The sequence below is a fragment of the Mchenga conophoros genome, linkage group LG19 (genome assembly GCF_057382185.1).
Source record: "Mchenga conophoros isolate Kocher_MC1m ecotype Shallow Benthic linkage group LG19, M_conophoros_male_GT1.1, whole genome shotgun sequence".
Classification (NCBI taxonomy): domain Eukaryota; kingdom Metazoa; phylum Chordata; class Actinopteri; order Cichliformes; family Cichlidae; genus Mchenga; species Mchenga conophoros.
The window spans coordinates 21,439,385-21,463,069 of NC_140544.1; the positions used below are offsets into that span (position 1 = coordinate 21,439,385).

The window sequence follows — 23,685 nt, forward strand, 5'->3', positions numbered from 1 at the left end:
CGCAGGGGACGGACATTCCTGACAAGGGCTGGTGACTCTAAATGGCAGAGACACTTCTGATGTCCTGTGCAACGCCTCCTACCCCCACCTCAGTGCACTCCACCCCGCCCAGAAAGGACTCTAATCGCGCACACGGCAACTACCCACCTACCTATCGAGACCCTTTCAGAAATGTCACCTCCAAGGTAGAGAAGAGAGGCCAGGACATGGAGAGTGGACACACCTGTGTGATGAAGTCAGAGTCAGAAGAAATGACATCAAAAAAGGAATAAAGCTCATTTGGAAACCATTTAAGCGATATAACTGCACCGATATAATCTTATTAGAAACTTCATTAAAGATATAGTGCAACACAATGTTTCTAACCCAGAAGCACACGGAGAAATATGTTTGTTTGTTTTTTTAATATCACCTTTCAGTACAACAATATCCAAAAAGAATTTCAGTCAGCACTAAAGGTAAATGTTCTGCTTGCTACATACAAGGTAACTAAAACTGAACACACAAGAGGTTTTGATGCAACAGTTTCTGTGTCATAAAAAACAAACAAATTATTTGAAAAATGGCTAATAACAACTTATTAGCAACAAGAAGTATGGCGCTTATAATAAAATACATACATATCACACCAGAAAAACATAAATATATATATTTCTTAAGAAATAAAAAATATGCTATTAAAAAAAAAAACCAAGAAATTATTACAAAAAGCTGTACGGAGGTTTGTTTTACTGACAATATTAAAATTGCAATCTGTAAGTCAAACTTTTGAGTTAGGCATCTCAAAATTCTGACAAGTTAAAATCTTGCAATTAATTTTTCCTGCTAAAGTTTTATTTTCCTTCAACCTTCCATACAGCTCCTACTGCATTTTTCACTTGTCTCTTTTTCTTTGGTGCCTCAGGGAACAGGTTTAGTTGAACTTTCAGAGTCAACATTGTCTTTTAATGACTCCGCATAACATGGCTTCATATCCAAATACACAAGACCCGGAATGTCTGAGAGCAGTCTGGCCTTTTCTCATCTTAATTTAAAGAACTGTACACATTAAAACAACAACCTTTTTACAATCCTCTTCAATTTTACTAAATGCATAAAAGGTTTTGTGCAAGCAGCCACAAACACAGCACTCCGAAAAACAGCTACATAACACATTCAACAGCATTTCAAACAGAAGGCAAGAGAAACTAAATAAATAACAGGCTTCAGAAACAAGTGGGAGGGGAAGACCTTAAAAACTCACCTCATGCAGAATCGGGGTACTGAAAACTATGAGAGCTTAACCCTGGAGCTGGATAATAGTCTCATCAACACGTTGCATGTTTGACATGAAGGCATGAACCATCATGTTCTGGTTCAAAACTGATCTGCCCTCATGCCCTTAAGAGTTGATAATAGTCAAAAGGTTCCCAACTTTCCTCTTCCTTGTTTTGCTACAAAACTTTTTTCCCCTCGTGTTTTTTTGCAGTGAGCTGATTAACATTTGCAGCTACAAAACAACTCCTTACCATTCCTCCAGGTTTGCCTACATGGTGCTACTATAAAATACAGTATATAGCTTACATATCTTTCTTTTCCATTTGTGAGAATTGCTAAGAGATATTTGAAAGTCATATTCTGCTGAATTAATCTTATTGAATATGTGAGGAAATGCTGTAGGCACACAAATGTAGCGGGAAAAGGACTAAAGAGAAGTTTGTGAAAATTGTCTTATTTTGTTCTGTCTATCACTACACCGTGTTTTTTTTATGTGCATCTGCGAGGAAGCAGTCAAAGATGTACACTGGTGGATTTAAAACATTAACAGAACTGGCTGCATCTGTCAGTCAACATATAAAAGAAAGTAAACAGACAAAAATGTCACTGAGGAGGTAAAATGCCTGCTATTTATCAGGGGGATATAAGATTTAGAGGGGAAACTTAAGTGGTCTCAACCTGAAAGCACCTAAAAGCAACTGGCAATAACTGTAATGCCAAGTCATTCATTTAAAAACATCTCATCTTTGGTAAAACAGTCTTGAAAATATTCATGTGCATGCACAAATATAGAAAAACACCAATATTTTACAAAAATACCTTCATTAAGAAAAAAAAAAGCTGCTTCAACTTTGTGTCTGGATATAAAATGTAACAGTGCCCTTAAAAAAAAATCAAGTAAATAACATTTCAGGTGCAAATTCAAAAGACAGACCGACTCCGTGATGGAGAGGATCTAAGTGCTCGCTGCTAATGATGCGTCTTTGCGCGTCCTGCCGATTTACGAAGAAAGGAAAACGTCAAGATCGGCGATGACGGCTGCCTGTCGTCTGGCAACAGTGTTCACGAGACGGTGAGGAAAAGATGGAGTTCCTAGGTCCAGCTGAAAATAAACAGAAGAGGAAACGGAGATAACAAATGACATCCATGTAGTACAGCCTGCAAATTACACTCACCAGACACTTTGTTAGGTGCACCGTGCTAATTATGAGCTGGACCCCATTTTCTTTGTGGAAAGAGTCAACAAGGTACTGAAAACATTCTTCAGAGATTTTTGGTTCACATTGACATGAGAGCCACGCCTCACACAGTTGCTGCAGATTTGTTAGCTGCACATCCAGTGAAACAGCCATTAGAAGATGGGGACACACTGCGATCATAAAGGCATTGATACAATCGGTACCAAGGCCTCCTGAAGTACGTCAAGGAAATAGTCCCCACACCATTACACCACCAGCCCAAACCACTGATACAGAGCAGGATGGATCCATGTTTTCATGTTGTTTACACCAACACCACCTGAATATTACAGCAGAAAACGAGATTCAAACCTGGCAACATTTTTTCATGTTTCTACAGCCCAAAGTTGGTAAATCTGTGTGAATTGTAGCCTCAGTTTCCCGTTCTTCGCTGAGAGAAGAGGCACCTGTTGTGGTCTTTTGCTGCTGTACACCAGAGATGCTCTTATGCATACCTTGGCTGCCTAAAGTGGTTACATTTGAGTTACTGTTGCCTATCTGTCAGCTTCTGGCCACTCTCCTCTGACCTCTGGCATCAACAAGGGATTTTTACCCACATAACTTTTTGGACCATTCTCTGTAAACTCTTGAGATGGTTGTCTGGGAAAATTCCAGTAGATCAGCAGTTTCTGAAATACTCAAAACAGCCTGTCAGGCACCAACAACCACGGCATGTTTAAAGTCACTGAAATAACCTTTATTCCCCATCCGTTTGTAGTTCACAGAGTTGCTGCCATGCGATTGGCTGATAAGATATTTGCATAAATGAGTAGCTAAATAGGTATACCTAATGAAATGTCCAGTGAGCAAGTTACTCAAACACAGCAAATACAAAAATACAATTATGTTTTCATTATAAAGATGGACTCTGAGTGAAGTCTGTCTGTGCTGTATCAGCTGCTCCTGTGGTAAACTTGGTGGAAGGTGAAAAAAAAGCTTCTACTCCACGAAACTAATTTCCCTAATAGTGATAAGCCTGCCAGTGGAGAGCCATAAAGTCATCCTGTTGTTTAGATCAGCACAATCAGCCTCAATAATCAGCTCGAAAGACTGATTTACTGGAAGTTAAAATGCATAGACTTCAACTCTGCTACCCTTCTGTTGGTTGTATTGCAATACACACAACTGCGCTATTACGTATATCTAAAAGTAATACAGTGGGAATATAGAAGTAATTCACTGAAAGATGTCTTTTAGGTATTTTGGCCTTTAAACGGCAGCCTCCAAAATGACCACAAAAAAGAAACCGAACATAATAACCTTCACAAAGGTCAGATTTATTCTTCTGAATTATGTGAACGCATTACTTTTGCACCCAGTGAAATAGGGAGTGATGCATGAGAGCCTGCGGATGTATTTCTGGCAAGCATATTTTACCTGTAGCAGGTAGATGACTCTGGTTACTTCCTTTTCATTACGTCTAACTGGTTGCAAGATCCAGCAACTGGGCAACATCTCCCCACGGATGGCGTCCACACTGGGCCGAGGGAGAGACTCCTCAAACACAGACTGCATTGCCAGCACGTGCAGGCCACCCTGCGGCAGAGAAAACAATATCAATAAAACAGGTGCCGCTGCACTCTTTTGATCAGCCGGGAGGCAAGTGTACACCGACACCAACAGCTGACATGATTTCCTCCACACCCACTGCCTCTGAGTCAGAGTGTTGTTTATGCTCGGTGACTTCTAAGCATGAGTAGTATCTAAATAGCATGTTTAACATTTTGTGGATGAGGAACATGCTGTTAAATTGTTGTTTGCACTACAATGTAATCTGGATTTTTCTTTGTCAAGCTAAAGCGTGCAAACGCTGCACATACTCCCTGAGCCTTACACAAGAGAGATGAACAGTAATCATGCACGCCGGCTGGTTAATGTTGAAGCTGTGCTCACCTGTTTGGACTGCGAGCTGATGCAGCAGAAATCTCGCGGCTGGCTGAGGTGACAGGTGGACGAATCTGTGAGAATGTAAACTAAACAAAAATGGAGAGATACGTGAAAATGATCAAGTATAGTCGATACAAACCTGGAAATAAAACAACTGGGGCAATGTAATAAAAGCCCAATACTGGAAATAGATTTACTACTATAGAAACAGACAAACCAAACAGCTCCTGTGCAAGGATTTTATTTGCAGTGTGATGTTTGAGCGCAAGGCTCTTTCTCAGACTTTCATGAATACACTAACGAGCCTACTCATAATCTTCACAACAAACCACACATGACATATCTCGCCTTTCCAGACTTCCATCTGTTAAAAAGTAATAAAAATAATGCTAGATAGTGTAACAGAAGAGCGTGGACAGGAGAGCAGTGAGAGAGAGTGGAAAGACACACAGCAAAGGGGCTCGTGTTGGACTCAAACTCGGGCCGCTGCATCTTTATCTTCAATTCTTTATGTATATTTTAGTGTCTGACAGACTCTTACTTGTTCTTTGTGATTGTGTATGCTGTACAAAAATCAATAAATACAACATTTAAAAAACAAAGTCACATATAAAGAAAAACTACACTACAAACAAATCATGTACCTTCAGTACGTTCTACTACGTGTTTTAATTATCCAGCACCAATTCTGTTTAATACTGGGATACTAGACTGGTGGAAAGAAAGTTCACTAAATAAAATGTCATATTCACGATACAGTGATTTGATACTTTAGTTTAAATTCTACATGCTTGCATAAAAAACAAAAATTATCCAAAGAATGAAAACTTGGAGAACAAGAGGCCAGCAGAAGTAAAAAAGGCCTCGTGGTGGGCTGCAGGTATTAAATGAAAACACACTGCAGGTGTGAGAATGGAGCTGGCCGCGTAATAAAACAAACTTGGCAGTGATGAATGAGACTGTGCTGAACCACGCTGTAGTACAGATAGTTAATGGATGCAGATGCGTTCGCTGAGAAGAATTTGCAGGCTCTATTAACTGCGTAGCACAAAATATAAATAGTTTTGCTGTCAAGATAAAAGTGTAAATATTATATTTTATTTTTAAGATTTGCTTTTTAGCAAAAGCACAAAGGTTTTTGCAAGGTAAACAGATTGCACAAGGCCACCTTACACAACCATAATTCATCAGTTTTTCTTTCTGAGCAATGACGTTTAAGCAGTGTTTTAGTTTTTGAACTCTCTCAGAAAATAAGCATCTTACTTTTTAAGATGATGTTTTAACTACTAGCATTATAACAAATGAATGGATAGGGAGGAATGAAGTTTCAAGAAATCTCCTTAAAATTGTGATATTCAGGATAACTCAAGATTAAATATACTGTCATTAAAACTGCTGCCTATGAGGATGTTGGCTCACCAAGCTGAGTGCTGTCATCTAGTGGTCGTGTCCACACTGAGCGGACTGACTGATTGTACATGTGGCTCTTGGACAGCTGGGAGATTAGGTTCCACAGGCTATCCGGTGGTCTGTCCAGCTCCCCAGCCCCCAGGAAACCGTGGACAGATGGGCAGGAAGAGGGTTTGTAGTATGCCTGAATTCCCCGTTCATCTCCTTGGTAACTGGGTAAAGATAGACAGAGTTCATTTTCTAATAGCACATAAATGATTTTTGTGTTGCAAATTGTCTACTTGCTCAAAATTATCCTGGAGCAGGCACGGAGGAAATCGAGAAAAGGGGAGATGGTTGGAGAATGCTCACCTCCAGCCTGCTGCGGCTTTGCCCGTCACCAAGTTGCCAAAATCCCCTGAGGCAGCCAGTCGCACCTGTCGAGAAAAAAATGTCTTACTCACCTCAAAAACAAATGCCAGTGAGAATAAACCCGAAATTTTTATAAAGGACAGTTAATTACTATGTGAATCTTTCAACTCAAATACAAAATACTAATTAGAATGTCTCTCCTAGAGCACGTTTTTCTACAGCTGACTTTTCAGCTATATTACCTCAGCCAGAGCTCGACCGAGAAGACTGAATGTGATGTCCTGATAGGTTGTCGATATAGAAGACGAGGAGCCGACGGATGCTGTCCGCTGGCGTGTACAGGCCGGAGATGAAGTCATCAGAGGTTCAAACCCGCTGCTCTGTTGGACGTCTAATAAATCACATGATATTATTAGCACATTTAGATACAGAGGGTGTAAAGAAGAGGGTAAAGAAGTGGTGACAAACCTGGGCAATGATCTCATTTATTAGTCGCCATATTTAACAAATTGCCAAAGCTTCCAAGGAAGGCAAATATAAAGCCTGAAATAGCAATGATTTATCTGGACGTCTTATTAAAATAATAATTAATCATGATTATTGCCCAAATCTATTTGGGGTTGGTGATTAACTGTCCTGCTGTTACCCTGGGCTGACAGCCACCCTCTCTGTGTCTTCACACTCTGTGGAGCACAAATAGGAGGACGTGTCCCAACCTTCAGCCCTTCATTCTTCATGATCTGGACAGAAGAAAAGTTGAGCCTTTTTAGCTCAGTCTTAAATCTCAGTTTCATTTCAAATCTAATGTATCATGTAGCATTAATATACAGACCTGTCCTGTTCGAACTGGTCTGTTGCCCTGCTGTAGTTGGGTGGTGTTGCCACTGTTGTACCCTGATGTTGGTCCAGAGGAAAGACTCAGACTGGACCCCGTGCACAAAGTGCTGTTGCTTATCCTTGTCCGATGCCTCAAGTCATCCTGTCCGGCACACGTCACCTAGAGTCAAGTTCATACAGACAAAACTATTTATCCAAACATTTACAACAACATCTAAATGCTGCACAGCACACAGGATCCCCTCTATAGTCACTTTTATCATGATAAGATGAAGACCCTGGAGTTCACTGGCTGGGATCTTTAATTATTCTCTGTGATATGGATCTGACTGACCTTGTCTTCCTGAGATAGGGCCTGCTGCTGTAGCCTCCTCTTCTCAAGCTCAGTCCGTTCTCGCAGTCGTTCTCGTGCCTTTGCGATCTCCGTCCTGGCTTCTTCCCGAGCTCGACCATAGTCCCGCAACAGCTGCTCAATGTCAGATGGATACTGGCTTTCTTCCCTTGGAGCATCTGGCATTCTTCAGTAAAAACAAATAAGAGCCAAATAGATTTTCTGTTTACATCACTCCTGAAAACCTAAGCACGAAATGTGAGATTCAAGGAGCCCGTTGTGCTTTGATTTTGTGAAACTCAGCATCTCACCTGGCGCTCTCTATCACTTCTTGCCGAAGCCTTTGAAGATGCTCTTTGTGCCGACTGGGCATTGCAATAGATGCAGCCTCCTGAGGACGGAGGCGTGGGTGCTTGCTCGGACTCAAGCTACGAGCTCTCCGGTAAGTCTGGAGGCGCTCCTCCCTCTCCTGCCTCAAACCCTCAATACTCCTGCGATGCCTGAGGGATCCAATTTAAAAAACAGTAATGTCAATGAAGTCTAAGAGAAGACCAGTTTTAGAAAATATCAATGTATCCGCAGTATCAATTACGAAAGCGTTTTATGCTTTAAAAGCTGGCACTGAATGTCAGGTGAGAATATTATTATTATTTCTTTTGGATTTTTTAATTAGGTATTTCCACTTTGGTGTGTATTAAACATTTTAAAGCAAATCTTATGTCAAAATAGAGCATTTGTGGCAACTGTATCCTTACACATCATACAGCTGCTGTTTTGTAGAAGCAGAAGCTGGCGTCACAAGCTCTTCTTTGGACCTCGGGGACAACATCTTTAGCAGCGTGTCCGTCTCTCCCAGCCTGTAATGAAGCTTAGCCTCTGCCAGCTCCACAGTCAGTGGTGTCGGGTTCATGTTGAGGTTGACCGTCGCCATCACCTGCTCTCTCTCCTGTCGCAGCTTCACTATCTCCTTTGCCCTCCTGTCGCTCTGCGCCACAGATTCTGCATTTGAACCAAAGCTCCCGACTTCACCCCATTCGGCACACTCTCTGCGTTTGTTGTGCTCACTGGTCACAAATGTGGTCAGGTTTTTTGAGCATTTTGACTGTTGCTGATTGACCCCCGACCAGTTGGTGAACTTGTTGTGCATAGGCAGGTCCTCCGGGACTCTCTGATTATCTTGACAAGGAAACACATCGCTGACAGGTTCAATGTTCACAAGCACATCTGTGTTGCATTCACTGGGTGCTAGTGACATTATATCATCCTCTTGAGGTTGATCAGCCTTGTCGCTGAATGGAGATAGACTGTAGTTAAAATCCCCAGCATTAGGCACAAGTCTTCTGAAGTCTGATGCCTGCTGTTTGCGCACATCAGTCTGTTTTAATGTGGGGGAAATGTGGTTCTGCAAAATTAAACCATTTGCTGAAGTAGGCGTCCACTGCGGGGATGCCACCGGCCATTTGGACCCGAGCTTGTGGTTGTCCTTGTCTTGATAGTTCACATGTCTCCCATCAGAATCTGCATATGTTTCCATTGATGGATTTGGACTTGAAGAGCACTTATCTAATCTTTTAGAGCTTGTGCAACTAATTTCACTCACTTTCTCAAGTGATACTGATTCTAATTTGTCAGAGGAAGAATCACAATCCCGTAAGGACATCCGATTGCCATCTGAAACAGAAGGAATGGTCATGCTGTCATCCTCAGAGGGATGGTTTGTCTTTTGAGCCTTATATTTTGCAGAACATGTTACCGACTGTTTACCCTTGAGCCTCGTGCGTAATCTGGCTCCCACTGTAAGAATAGGAGAAGACGCACGGTCTGTATATGTGACCATTTTCTTCAGATGAGGAGATGTGAGGTGTGTTAATGAAGGGCTGTGATTTTCTTGGTAGCAGATTTTTGATGACCTATGGGTGATTTCAGGGACTGCAGTACTTCTGCGGCCCAGTGCTTCAGAGACTCTAGATGAAGCAGACCTTACACGCCTTTGACAGTCAGCTGCAGTCTTTGCACGAGCAGTTTTGAGAGGGTCATTCGCAGGCTGTGAGGAAACAGAGGTGTTAAACCTCAGGTCAGGCATACTTTGCATCTTTTCAACTGTGTTAGATTTTGTTTTTACCACACAGTGGATATTTTTGTCTTGAGAGACACTCACAGCATCAGAACCAATCACTTTGACTATGACATTGACTTCATGAGATTTAGACTTCTCACTGGGTGACAGAAGAACAGCAGCTTTCTTCTCTGCTGGAGCTACAAGCCTCTCAGTCTGGATCCCAACATCTGCAGCTGTCTGAGTTGAGCAGTCTCTCTTGGTGCCACCATTAGACTCGACGTAAGATGTGCTAAGATCAGAGAAGTTAATACTCCTTGAACTGGAACTGCGAACTTCACCTGTCCTCATTCCCTGGACGTCCCCCAGCAGGTTTGAGGTGCTGTTGATTAACTTAGAAATGTGAGCTGACATGCTTTCCATACTGGCCCAAGTTGGAGATTCTGTGATATCCACCTTGTTTTTCTGTGACGCGGGTACATCTGTGTTGCTCCTTTTGTGACGATCTTTCCTCTTCAGAGAGCTACAGTTCTTACCGTTACCCTGCGCCTGAAGCTCACGCTCAGTCTGAGTACTGTGTTCGCATGTCCTTTGTGCGTTTGTTTTGCTCGTCTGGCACTCTTGCTCAGGTGAGTAAACAAACATGATTTCATCTACTCGACCGGAAGCGTTGCCAGGATCGCCAGGAACACTGTTGACTGAAGAACCGCTGTCTGCTGTCAGATTAGCAGGGCAACTGCAGATATTCGCAAATGCCTGTTGACAGGGTGTAAGCCGAGATGTTTTAGTTGCTTGTTCTTTATAATCCTCCACACTACTAAGAGTACTAGAGAGTCCCTTGTTTGTAGCATATGTGCTAAGATGAGAATTAAATGGAGAGTTCTGCTCATTCAGACCATTATCGACACTGCAGCACCTTGTTATACGTTTCTCTGAGCTGTTTAAAAGTGGAGAATTACTGGATAGGTCAGCAGCACTTCCAAACGCTGGGTAGCAATGTTGGCCTGAGTCGTCTTCTTGCCACTGGTGAACATAAGGGTTGATGTCACTGGATGCAAAATGAATAGGGGAGTCTTGAGACTTTGGCACATGCTGTGGCTCCTTTTTGTTTGCATGCGGGCTAATTTGTTCCGTTTTCTGTGACACTGACCGAAGAGGTAAGGAGTGTCTTTTTAGCGTGTAAGCTTTACTAAGCTTAACTTCGTTTTTGCCGGGGTTTCCATGGGAAAAAGTCTTCACGTTTGATTTGTTTGCTGCTGCTAAAGTAGATTGTCCTGCATTGCTTTTTCTTGGCTGTCTGACTTCAGGTTTGACATCATTCTGAATGTCAAGCTTGACCCATTTAGATGCCAGCCTGCTGTGATGCATCCTAGTGGCGGCGTGGTCCTCCTCATCCTCGTCTGATGACTTAAGAGAGGAGTCAGAGGAAGATGTGGGACAGGTCCTGATGTGAGACTTTCTGAACCGCTTAGTTTTGCCTTTTTGCATCATAAGAGAAGAATTTCCTAACATGCCTCCAGTTGTGCTTTTCTTGGGCTCTTTGGCGATTACAGGTCTAAAACAACTTGGATTTTTAAAGCAGTTTTGCTGTAGCATTTTAGATTGTGACTCCGCCGTTACTGCTCGATTGTGTGGCACGAATGGTTGGGTCAAAGTCTCTTTGTCACTTTTCATTATGCAATCTCCACTGCTAATGATTTGAGTATTTTCATTAAATTTGGGATGTGACTCAGATAAATTTGGGGGTTTGTTTTTGCAGCAGCTCTGAGACGAGTTATCGGAATCAGTCTGTCGATAGCTGAACTCATCCTGTGCTGTGACAGAAGGTTTGCCTCCTGTTGTGGTGTCTCGTTCAACATTTACATCATGCCCAGCCGAGCCTTTCATGCAGACATCCTCACCACGGGGTGTGTTCTGGTTGCTGTAGCTTCTGTCTGCTTTAAACTGATGTAATCCACCACCAGCTAATAACTTCATGGCTCCAGATATTTCGCCACTGGTTTGGAAATGTTGAATCATCTTTGGTTTGGGTGAATAATTATCTTTATTGACAACGTTCGATGCAGTTTCCACACCTGTGCGCCCCATAGCAGTACAGCTACAATTCACTTTTATGCAGTCAGTGGTGAAAAGTGTTTCAGGGCTTATTTGGTTAAGTTGTGGGCATGTCTGCTTAGCATTGGAAGCTGTCTGGCTGTCCGCTTTTTTGGAGCAAATATCAGTAATAACTGGATGAAGATTAGCTATTATTTCACGTTTGCCTGCATCATTAATTTGTTTTTGTGTTACAAAGGCATCACTTGCTGACAAAGAGTCGCTAGCGTGCTCGCACCCTGCCTGGCTGCACAGAGTCAGACTTGAGTGGATATGTGGAAGTGAGTTTTGGAAAACACAGCGGCTGAAGACCTGCTTGTTTAATGTTCCATCAGACACGCTATGAGCGCCGTCAAAGGTTTCCGTCACTTCAGTACATACAACCGTGCTGCTATTCCTCAATTCAGCTGCCATAGCTGAAGCCAGGTGCTCACTTTTATCCACCTTATTTTTACTTATCAGTAAAGTTTCCAGTGTAGGATGTCCACTCAGGTTTGTTCCTTCTTTCGCTTGATTACTCCTTTCATCTCGCAGATGTTTTGCTGTCCATCTACATTCATTACTGTTTGAAACAAAATGAATTGCAGATGATGACAAGGCATTCAGACTTTGACTCAAGCTCTTCCTGGCCCCATCACTATCCATCAATGTCAATTTCATGTGCTCTTTCACCACTTCTGCGATTCTCAGATCAATAGTGCTGCAAATAGCATCTGACTTGCATACGTGTTCTCCCCTTTCCTGGTTTTTTCCATGGTTATTCACTCGGGATTCTCTCTGTTCTGTTTCTACAAACTGTTCCTTTAGGGTTACACCCACCTTTTGGACTACTTTATTATCGCCAAATGAAATACTATTCTGTGAATCTTTTTCATGACTCTGAAGCCCAAACTGAGAGTCCTCAAAGACGCCACGACTTGGTTCGAGTTTCCCACTGCTGCAATCAGATACTGGCAATGCAACTGAAGACACTGTATCTTGTGTAACGCTGCCAACAACACAAACAGAATCACATCCTCTGCTGCTAGTTTCTACTGCAGGCTCTTCTTTATTAGAATCCCCGGTGCTATTATTGTCATCAGGGCAAATCTCCTCATGGCTGTCACCTGATGCACAGCAGAAGCTTACCAGCTCGCTGCTGTCCTGTGTATTTGGTATTTTCAAGCTGCCCATGAAAGTATCTTCTTTGTCTTTGTTTCTCTTCCTGGAATTTTTACAAGTTGATTTATCAACTTCCTGCTGTAGTGCAGTGGCCTGCTCAGCGTCTTTGATTCCATCCCTTATAAGAAATGCATCTTCTGCATTTGTAAACTTACACTGCTGTAAATCTCTCACCTTTTCTGTTCCACAATCGAGACTGCATACTCTTGCCTTTTCAGTAGAAGGTTTTAAGAGACTTGCAGCTTCAGGCATCTCAGCCAGTACTTCACGTGGGTTTGTAGGATTTGTGGAGAAATGGATTACTGACTGAGACAATGAGCTGCACATTTCATGGTCAGAGGACACTGTAATGTCAGCAAACATCATATTGGAGGAATCTGCAAACACCTGAATCAAATTTGATGTTGTTTGTGTGGTCTGGGAAATTTCAGTCTCCATTTGATCTAATGAAGATGCTGGATGCTGACTGTAACTGAAAATTGGAGTACCTGTAATAGAAGGATCTCTCATTTTTGCGGGTTCTCCTAAACACTCTGCACAACACCTTACATCCTTCTGATTATCAGACTTCAGGGCATTGTCTGGTGTTGTCAGCACCTGAAAACCCCCCAAAACTTCAAGGTCGTGTTCTTCCACTTTCATGTTTACACCTTCAGTGCTAGTAGACGTAGAGCTATGGCTTCTAGATCCAACCTGAGAGCCAGACAGATTCATACTTGTCGGACTGGGACTACTGCTGCTGATCTCTGCGTGTCGGAACATAATGTTTCTTTGAAAAGGTAGAGAATCCCTCTGCATCCTGGGACTCTCTGCTGCATCTGTGGAGGACCAGGCATCAGTGAGAACCAGCGGGTTTTCTGGCTCCCTCACACTGCAGCTGCTCAGAGAGCGTGGGCTACTGGTTAAAGCCTCCACATTCCCAAAGTCCTGAGTTAATTTATGTACAGTGTCTCTGCCTCTAGAATCTGCTACTAATGAGCTTTGAGAAGAAGGCTTCATTGTTGTATCAATTTGTCTTGTCTTCGGGGAGCTTTGATGGCTCCAGTATGCCTCTATTGGGATTACGAGAGTTTTCTGACGGCTGTCCCACTCAAAACTGGTCTCTGCTGTTTTAGTGTGCAGCTTGGATGAATCAGTGGAATCCGTCACCAGTGAGTAGGTTGGTACCAGTGTCTGGCTAAATCTCTTCACTGTTGAGAATTTAACAGTGCTCTCCAAACTGAGTGAATCTTTAGACATCTGACTGTCTTCACTCTCTGCTTCGCTTTGAGCTGCATCCTCATGTCTCAGCTGCTCTGCTAGAGCTGTGGCATAAGCAGAGGACAGAGAATCAAGAGAGAAAAGGCTCTCGCAGTCTGATGTCCCATTGTCTTTGACTTCTCGCTCTTCCTCCCATCCAACCAGTCCATGCTGCTCATCGATCCATCTACTAGTCTTGTTCATCAGAGCCTCAGTACTATGCCACCGTCTATGTCTAATGCTCTCAAACAGAGTCCTTTGGTCAAGCTCCTCACACGAGACTGTAGTTTTAATGGTACATTTCCTTTGACCCATTTTGGTGTCTCTAAGGCTCTTGTCTCTTCTTTGTCTCCAGTGAAATTTACTTGTAAATTTTCCAAGCGGCTTAGGCAGTTGTCTATTCACACCTGAGGGAGGTTTTCTGAACACTCTGGACAGAGCTCTTTTTATCCTGGGCCCCACAGAACGAGGAAACGACTTGCTGATGGTTCCTAATCTGCTGTTATCTGCATGACAGGATGTTTTCTCGTGCATAACAGGGCCATTCTCAGAACTGGGTTTGTCTGTGGATGATCCTTGAAAGTTTTCCTTGCCGACTAGCAGCAAACTACATCCAAGAGGCAACTTCTGTGTACCCGTCAATTTCTGGTCTGACCTGTTCTTAAAAGACAGGTCTCGGTTCGGAAGCAGAGGTTTCCTTTCTGGCCTTTCCCGGCAGAGCTGGGTTTGTGGTCCCTCCTTGGCAGTCTGTGTGATCTTTTCAGGGGAGGTTACTCCATTCTGGCGGGGCTGATTTTGCTCTGAGAAGATAGAACCAGAACAACTTTGGGTCCTTTCCCGAGGAAGACACTCATCCGAAACCCACTTCCTGCTACCAGTCCAATCGGACGTTGTGGGTGAATTTAAAGTCAGGTCTGTGGATCTGTTTCTCTTGAGGAAGTGTCTGTTGGAGAAGGAGAAAAACAGATGTCTTAACAGTCAAGACCTAAATAATTAAAAAAAACCTGAAAAACTGCTTCCTGAATCCTCACCAACAGATTTTACTGTCCCCTTACCTGAAGATGGGTGTGTTCTGTGGGTAGAGTCGGGACAAAAGATCGGATGAAAACGAGTGTCTACGAGAATCAAACGGTCGTCCTTTGACCTTTGAGGGCGATCCAGCCTCAGGAGATTCTGGGCTGTCTGGTCCTAAAGGCAGAGTCTTTTCCAGCTGCTGTAACTCTTTCTTTGCTTCCAACAGATGCTGCTTGCTGGCGATTCTCTCCAGCTGGTAACGCAGCCTTTTGCGCCGAATGCGGCTCTCGGCCCGGCAGAGAGCGTGATGCTTTAGCAATTCATCCTGCACTGCCTTCTTCCTGGCTCTTATCACTTGGGATGGACAATCCACTGAAACATCTTTCTGATCCCTGAACACATGGCTTGTTAACCTCTCCAGCAGGGGTGCAGGGAGGAGGTCTGCTTGAACTCCAGACTCCTGAGTGATCCTCTGTTCAACAGCTGTCAGGCGATGTTTCTCCTTCAAAATCCACTGCTGGACTGTTGATTAAAGACAGAAAGTAGGACATTTTGAGCACTAGAAATCGCAATCAATATGACTTTTGGTATGTCATCCTTTTTTCTTTTTTTTAAACGATGCAGAATTTCAGCTTGGATTTTGAATAATACTTGTGTAAGTGATGAAATGCAAAGAGTTCTCACTCTCAGTGTGCTGCTGTTGGAGGTAGGCCTGCTCCCTTTCTAGCTCTCTCTCAGCCCGTCTCTGTTCAGCCTGAATCTCCTGACGCAAACTCTCCACGAAGCGTTTCTGCTCCTCCACACGCTGCCTGGCAGAAGGCTCCTCACCGGGAGAGAAGCATGCACCCACCTGCTGTGGGAGATTCGCTTCTTTGACACTACAAAAAGAGATGCATGACACAGATGAAGCACAGACTGAGAAACGATGATGAAATAAGAGAGAAAAAAAGACAACCATGGAGAGTAAAACGATCATTTTACCTCACCTATGTGTAGTTTGATGTCTAGAATTTTATAGTTTGGTGGCAGAGAGGTTGAAAGTAAAGGATACTGTTGTGTTCAGCGTCTCATGAGTAACTAAGCAACCCCTGAGCCTGAATCGCAAACAGCTAACTGGGATTGTTCACAAGGGTGGGGGCTAATGGAAACATGCACTCCACCAAGTGGAAGGACTTATGCATGAATCTACAGGAAGGACACTGGATTTGTAATTCTTATCAAATATGAAAGTGGGTACAGAAAAATACCTGTTTAACCCACATATATTCACAGAGTGGGAAACATTTCCTTAAAACAGTATTTACCTGTTATCAGGGGTCACAAGGCAAAGCTCTGTGTAGGTGCAGGTCATGCCACCTTCACTGGCCTTAAAAGAAAAATTAATATTTTAGTGTTTACAGACAAAATAAGAAATGTGTTAAAAGGGAAATTCTGTGTATCATTAGCATTCAAGTGTATCACCCAATCATCTGCTCATCATAAATATTTTCATGATTGTCATCCTAATCAACAGCATCGCATTCGTTTTGGGACGATTAGCACCTACCCGCCTGCGTTCCCGAAGGACAGCTGCTTCAGCCGGGTGGTTGAAGCGGAACTTATGCACTCCTCCCAAGGTAATCACTGTCCCTGGAGACAGAGAGACAAATCTTTCATCATGAGCTGTGCTAAACCCATGGCATTGTGTTCATGGAAGCTGTGTGTGTGTGTACCCTGCATTTTTATCTTTAAGGTAACTCTGTAAATCTTTAAGCATATGTGCATTTATATTTTTTTCAGCTTTGCTGAATGTATATGTGTGTCGAGAACATCATTTTTCCCCCTGCTTATTTGAAAGACAAATTGCTCACAGCATGTTCTTTTGATTCTTGGATGAAATTCAAGTTTCGTTTAAGGCCAGCATTAATTAAGCAAAAGGCATCAACTGCATTTGAAGTCATGAATTAGCTTTACGTGCAGCAGAGCAAAGCAGTAACTCACCAAAAGCTGATTTACAATATCTACATAAAAATAATCAATCAAATCACAAAATTGGACTCGCACAGCTCAAATCCAACATTAAAACTACAGATGGCACGATACCACTTTTTTATGTGCGATACCGATATCATATATTTGGATATCTGCCGATACCAATATGAATCCGATATAGTGTGTTTTTTAATCAATAAAACTGTTTTTTTAATATATTGCTGCATTTTGTATAAGTTCATACTCAAGTTTAAATAAACAACAACACTAAAGCTATTCTATTATACCTGAATGTAAAAAATACACTGCACCCAAAATATTTCATAGTTCAGCAAAACTGATCAATCTAATAAACTTAAACCTACTCAATCCTTCCTATTCTGGTATTTTAAAGAGTACTTAGCAGAAATATTAAGCAACCTAACTAATAGGGTTGCAAACTCCCAGCAAAAAAAAATAAAAAATAGGGAACCACCCCCCACCCTCCACCTCATGATGCTTAATCGACGTAATCAACCTTAATTTGATGCAGTGTGAAAAAAAAAATGCACAGAAATAAATTATTTTTCAAGAATAATTAAATAGATTCAACATCTTTCTTCAACAGAATTGCAGACTGCACAGATGGTGTCTTCCCAAAGGAAAAAGTAGTATAGCTTACTAGGGTATATATATTAGACTTAACAGTTACTATATACAGTAATGGACTTCTATATATTTTACATAAGATTAAAACTTTGGGTGTAAGATTCAGATAATTATTTATTAAAAGCTAGACATTTTAAATGAGAATAAGAAAGAAAAGTATGTCTTTGTGCCCCCTTTTCCCTGTTCATGCCCTATTGGCCCCCTGGCTAAACTTTGCTAGATCCGCCCCTGCACAGTTACCAGCCATCAGCTACGTAGAAAAAGATCCTGGTGTAGAAAGTAATATTAAATAAATTCTAACAACAGCTTATCAAGCTTAAACGTGCTGCTGTTGTTCAGCCGCTGGTTTCCTCTTTCTGGCGCGAAGTGGGCCAAAAACAAACAAGAGAGACGGACACGCGACGGAAAAGCCGATCAGCTGATCATTAATCAGTTTCACGATTGAAGTAGCAGCAAGAAGAGGCAGTCGCTCCATATATCGGTTGTTAAGCTTAACGTGGGAATGCTTTACAAACATTCAGAGATGAACTTACACACTTGCTTTACTTCTCTCTGGGATAACTTCCTCGGAGATGAAATGCTGGTTTGGTAGCGAGGCTACAAATACACACAGCCGCTCTATCACGTGAGCACACTGCTCCGACGTGCTACGGTTATGAGCCGAGTTACGCCGTGTCGCAAGTTTTGTGAGGTGCTTTTTTGATATTTAATGGATCGGATTACATTTTTATTTCTCTCCGATATCCGATCCAGTAATTTACGTCAGTATTGGACTGATACCGATACGTAATATCGGATCGGTCCGTCTCTAATTAAAAAATAAATTTTTTTCTCCTTTTTGTACCAAGATAACCAGCTTCTGTCACATTATCTGGGGCAAACCTGCTGGGAACCAAAGACAGTATGAACAAAGTGCTCTGCTGAGGACATGAGCTGACCTTGAGCCAGTCTACAGGACTCTGTGACCTCTCTGTCGTTGAGCAGGCAGACACAGCTCGGCACTGGCCTGAGCGTCACCACACCCTCGTGGTTTTCAATCTCACAGCTGGCGCTGCCCTGCAAGACTACACACAGAATGCAGAAATGTTGTGACACATTTTGATTTAGAAAGCTGTACCGTTGCTGCTATTCAACTACACAACATTTACAGCATCTAATGCAACATTTAATGAAAAAGGGGCTTATAATACATCCACATCGTCATAATGTACCCTGCACCTTGTGTGCAATAACCTACATGACAAACTCAAAAATATACTTTGTCTGTATTGTATCATTTCTGTTTCCAGACCTCTCTTATCGCATGGCTTTAAGAGAATAAATAAATACCTATTTGTGGTTCTTCAAATTGGTCCTGAGGTCCAATGCGGGTAACTCCTTCCTGTAACAAAAAATATATTGTGAGCATGATAGCTCTAATCAAAATCCACATACAACACAAAAATATCTAAAAAAAAAACAAAAAACAAGCAAATATTTTGACACAAAATCTTCTGTGAAGGGGTTTTAACGTCTATTCTTTCACTTACCTGGAAGAAAAATAAATGTGATTTGTTTAATCTGAAGTCTTATCTAATGGGATTAAAGGCTTTCTTATTTGGTGTCAAGTCCACATGTGCTCCCAGGTGGCCTCAGTTCTTCACATGCAGGAAACTGTGTAATTGTCAGGCCTAAGGGTACGCTTGTCATTGTCAGAATCAGGACAGCTTAAGCTCCCCTGACTCCTAGCCTCAGAACTAAGAGCCTCTTATCCAAGAGAGTTTTATGCATTGCAGAAGGTACACGCAGACACACACACGTACACACAGAGGGGAAGTTGACAGGACAGTTGGAAGATACAGTGAAAAGAAAAGGCAACAGAAACGCACCTTTTCTCAAGAGTTTTTCTAGAAGTACAGAGAGAAATAGTAGTACAAGAAGATGAGAGGATTGGAGGGATCTAGTAGAAAAACAGAGGTGGTTTTAGTCAAGTCAGCTGACAAAAACAGTAACTTGAGATTTCAGAAAAGTAGAGCAAATGCAAAAGTTTGCATTCTGTTGTTTGTGCAAAAAAATATATTTTGAATGTTATGGCATGCCTGTAAATTACAAATACGTATCTCCTGGGTTGCAAAGACACTTGCATAAAAAGAGAAAGAATATAAACCCTGTATTTCCTTTTTTTTCTCATCATACCCTGAGGTGATAAAAGACGACACCGGTGCTGAGAACATCTCCATCAAGGGCAACGAGGTGTGGCTGGAGGGAGTTGATGAGGAAGCCGGCCCGGTCTCTGTTGATGTCCACACTGTACTCCTCCAGGAGCTCCTTCTTGTCTCTCCAGCTGTCTGACCAGTCCTTTGTCAGCTGCTCCACCTGCAACCCAGGAATGGGTAAGGGGAAAGGAATGTCAGGAAGAATGGGAGGTAGAAAACGTTGGCACCAACATCTGCTACTAATGTCCAGTCCTATAGATAGTAGTACTGAAAAAACTTCTTCAGATAGAATGATTTCTAACACTTGGTTTGTTTAACTGTTTAAGTTTCCAATGTCTCCTAGTAAGGCAGAACAAAAAATAAAATCCCAGTTCAGTTAGTGTCGGTGTCTAATCTTTGAGAAGATACATGGTAAATATTGGAAAAAGCAGCGACCTGATAAAAACATTCCACCGAAGTCACACTTGCTTAAAGTGTCAAAGACTCAGACAGGCAGATGCAAGCATGTGTGTCGACCCTGCGTTACCTTTAGCTCGTTCTGCAGCACGATTTCAGAAAGATTTCCATCCCTTTCGTCACTCAAGGATGGACTGGGATTACGTTGCTGTCAATCAAGAGAGTAAAGAAATGATCAGTCAACATACTGTGCAAAAGGAAAATGTCACACAGACATTACAATGCAATTCAGTCCTGCCCACCTAAGGGGATTAGAAATGTCACCAAGATATAAAACACTGTATTAAGGATTTGGTAGAAAAATGTGTAATGTGAGAATCTCTTTTATACAAAGCCTTACAGTACTAAGAAGGATTTTTTTTTTTTAAGGGAGTGAACGCAGCCAAGTGTCTCCCTGGGAGAGTTAGAGACACGCTCTAGCGATAAAAGGTCACCATACCATTTCAAAGCTGAGCAGCATGCTCTTCAGCCTGTCAATCTCCTCTCTCAGTTCCCTGATCAGCCGAACATTCGCATCCTGCACAGAAATCAAAGTGCACGTTAACCTAATCCAAACAATTAGATCAAACATTAAACCTTGGCATCTGACTCCAAACAGCCGCTAACCTCATTAACCCGAGGCTTGTTGACAATATTTCTGGCATGGGCAGCATAGCGCAGGGTGCTCAGGGTCTCGTTATAACTGCTGGCAGAGGGTGAGACCGCTGCAAGAGAAAATACACGCGAAACGCACACAAGCCAGCAGCAGTTAACGCTCACATTACGTGGCATAAGGTGGTCAGTTTTCTTAAATACAGTTTTAGAATATATATGAAAATAAAAATTTATTGTGGAATCACTCAGTTTGAACTCACTTGCAATCATAATGGTTTTGGAGTTTCCACCCAGACTGTCTTTCAAAAGCCATGTCAGGACTGAGTCTCTGTAGGGAATGAAGCAGTGCCTCCTCCCACCTCCACCTCCAGACAGCGAGCTGCTGTGGCTACCCACTGTGCTACCATCGCCCTCAGAGGCCACGCTGTTGATACTCTGGCAGCTGCTTGACATCTGTGAGTTCTGAGCTGCGGAGGTGGTGGCAAAAAGATTGAAGGATGTGCCAAAAAGCAAGCACAGGAGAGAACACAAGAGAATAGATGTGAATTTTGTGGAAGTTTATTCAAGTGAAATAAAAATACTAAAACATTTTATTTACCAAGAGCTGAAATGACAATGCCTAGAGTAACCAGAGACTTGTTGATGTTGGAGCCCTCTGTCAGTCTATCCCTGCAGTAGTGGGGATCTGCTCTCTCACTGGTAGACACAACAAAAACAAAGTATAACATCATATCAATAAAAAATGACTAAAAAAATGTGTGAAATAGGGAGTTCAGCAAAGTGAGGGCAAGAGTCAGTATCCACTAGGGGGCACTTTTGTCAACGATTTGGGCTTAAACAATGCTGAAGGAGAAAAAATAGGGCACACGACAGCAGGAAATAACATTTTCACCTCCCAGCCAGGTCGACCAGGTTAATCTTGCTGACAGTTTCAGAAGGAAGGTTGTTTTCTAGGATAGCCTAAAGAGAAAAGACAAAAGTAAATAACCCAAAGTCTGCATATTGATCAGTGGTCAGTTATACAGTCGTCATACAAATTCAATACTCTGGAGTATTATGAGAATATCTGGAAAAAAGTAACAGCACAACATGCAGAGTCTGAGTGAGATGACCTGTGTGTACTGAATCGTAAAGATTGCATGGGATCTGCTGCTGGCATCATGGTTGTGGGTTGCTGCGGTGATGCGGTTGGCGATGCCTTCCTCCAGAAGGTCTATGGCCTGTTTGCAGTCTGAGACCACATGTGATGAAAGGTCTGATGGGAGGGACGCAAAGAGAATGATAATTTGTATTGGTCAACCCCGAGCAAGACTGAACACAGTCCGATTTTTATTCTACATCATACAAAACTTCTAAAAACATGAAACTGAATGGAGATGAGACAAAAAAGCTGCTTTGATTATTTGCAGGGATTAAAATGTTAAGAGGAAAGAAGTATAAAAAAGAGACACAAACAGGAAATGCATCAATCCTTGCTCCCACCATGTGCTTTTTAATATTTCCCACAGCATCTAGAAACAACAGTTTCTAACAATGCTCTACTTCCAGGCATGAATCACCAACTTAAAAAGCTGTTAAACATGTGCACACAGATCATCATGGAGCCTCTTGGCTCATCATTTAGCCTCTTCCTCTTTGTTAACTCTAAGCTGGTCAATACAAAGAGTTAAATTGTTTAAGGAAAACAGGAGTGGCAGCAAAACAGTGTTTGGATGGAAAAGCACTGAGGGATTAGAAGTAGAATTTGGAAAACCTAAATGGGATATGATGTGTGTGGAACTGCTTGGAACCACAAGGAAATGACTTCACTTCCTCTGGCCAAGTGGGATTTCTCCTGATACAGACAATGAGTGGATGTGGGGCTCTGAATACGGAGAGTCCGGCGGATGACAAGGAGAGAAAGAAATGGAGGGAACGAGAGGGAAAAGATGAAGAGATGAAGGGGAAAAGAGAAAAGGTGAAATAAAAGAAGCAACAGGAATCTAACAACTAAAAATAGATGTGACTAAAACTAAATCAAAAACAGAAGAAGACTTGTAACTTGTAAACAACACAAACAAGACATCTTAGAGAATTTTTTCTGACTTCTACTTGAGTGTGCATTCATGCAAGATACTTTTGGCTGCTCCCCTACTCACAAGGGGTCACTGTCTGTTTAATTTGGGAGATTTTTTGCACCGGATGCCCTTCCTGATGCAATCCCAAAGGGATTTGTGTCTCCTTGAAGCTGGTCCGTTAGATCAACATTTAGTGCATCATCACCTGGAACTGCTACGTCATGTTTTAAACATTGTAATGCAATTTGTTCATCTTGATTTTAGGGGTTTTTAATGTAGATTTATCATTCTTCTGTCTAGCAGTGGAAAGGAATGAAAACTCACCTTGTACATAGGGTCCTTTCTCAGGATGTTCTCTAACTCTCAGTGTGGCTTTCTTCTTCTGCTCTCCTCCCTTCAGCAGATCTCTTACACGCTCGTTATAGATCTCCAAGAAGCTGCAAGGACAGAGAAATAAGGAGGCAGAAGTTTAAAAAAAATCAGCTTCAATATAAGTTCAGCTTAAAGTCTTTTATATCCCTAACGTCACTTAGATGCACACCACATGTCTGGCTAAATCTACTCCATTCATTATCTGTATGTCTATGTCTTAAATTTTACTCTTCTGAGGTTTTTATTTCTGCTCTATTTTTTGAGAGCTTAGAAAACACAATAAAAGCTGGCTGTAGTTCAGCCAGGTAGTAATCATGGCTACCCGGGCAGTGTTTTAAACTGCTTAGCAAATCAAATAACTGGGAAACAGTGTGTATGCTAGAGAGATTGTAATCTTCAAATTGTAAAAAACCCTGTATTTTTCCTTGTAATAACCATACTGCAGCTTTGGCTCAAGTGGCGTGTACTCAGGTGTCCACTAATGGCAGGGTTAGTACTTTGATCCTTGGCCCCTCCG

At 42.2% G+C, this 23,685-nt stretch overlaps 1 protein-coding gene across 1 annotated transcript in view; it reads right to left on the bottom strand.

Annotated features, from left to right (window-relative positions):
* Window positions 1–385: 385 nt before the first annotated feature.
* Window positions 386–23,685, bottom strand: part of stard9 (StAR-related lipid transfer (START) domain containing 9) — a 38,631-nt gene continuing 15,331 nt past the window's right edge. The window contains exons 7-32 of the mRNA XM_085256393.1: window positions 23,121–23,233; window positions 21,852–21,994; window positions 21,632–21,699; window positions 21,338–21,435; window positions 21,000–21,206; window positions 20,752–20,849; window positions 20,585–20,662; window positions 20,216–20,293; window positions 19,670–19,849; window positions 18,824–18,875; window positions 18,433–18,558; window positions 16,422–16,504; window positions 16,180–16,241; window positions 15,560–15,753; window positions 14,917–15,397; window positions 8,067–14,804; window positions 7,623–7,811; window positions 7,315–7,498; window positions 6,976–7,140; window positions 6,790–6,883; window positions 6,386–6,534; window positions 6,144–6,208; window positions 5,802–6,004; window positions 4,389–4,468; window positions 3,873–4,031; window positions 386–2,359 (exon numbers count right to left, since the gene is read on the bottom strand). Coding sequence (XP_085112519.1) covers window positions 2,258–2,359; window positions 3,873–4,031; window positions 4,389–4,468; window positions 5,802–6,004; window positions 6,144–6,208; window positions 6,386–6,534; window positions 6,790–6,883; window positions 6,976–7,140; window positions 7,315–7,498; window positions 7,623–7,811; window positions 8,067–14,804; window positions 14,917–15,397; window positions 15,560–15,753; window positions 16,180–16,241; window positions 16,422–16,504; window positions 18,433–18,558; window positions 18,824–18,875; window positions 19,670–19,849; window positions 20,216–20,293; window positions 20,585–20,662; window positions 20,752–20,849; window positions 21,000–21,206; window positions 21,338–21,435; window positions 21,632–21,699; window positions 21,852–21,994; window positions 23,121–23,233 — 10,189 coding nt within the window. The 3' untranslated portion in view covers window positions 386–2,257. The remainder of the gene's footprint in view (window positions 2,360–3,872; window positions 4,032–4,388; window positions 4,469–5,801; window positions 6,005–6,143; window positions 6,209–6,385; window positions 6,535–6,789; window positions 6,884–6,975; window positions 7,141–7,314; window positions 7,499–7,622; window positions 7,812–8,066; window positions 14,805–14,916; window positions 15,398–15,559; window positions 15,754–16,179; window positions 16,242–16,421; window positions 16,505–18,432; window positions 18,559–18,823; window positions 18,876–19,669; window positions 19,850–20,215; window positions 20,294–20,584; window positions 20,663–20,751; window positions 20,850–20,999; window positions 21,207–21,337; window positions 21,436–21,631; window positions 21,700–21,851; window positions 21,995–23,120; window positions 23,234–23,685) is intronic.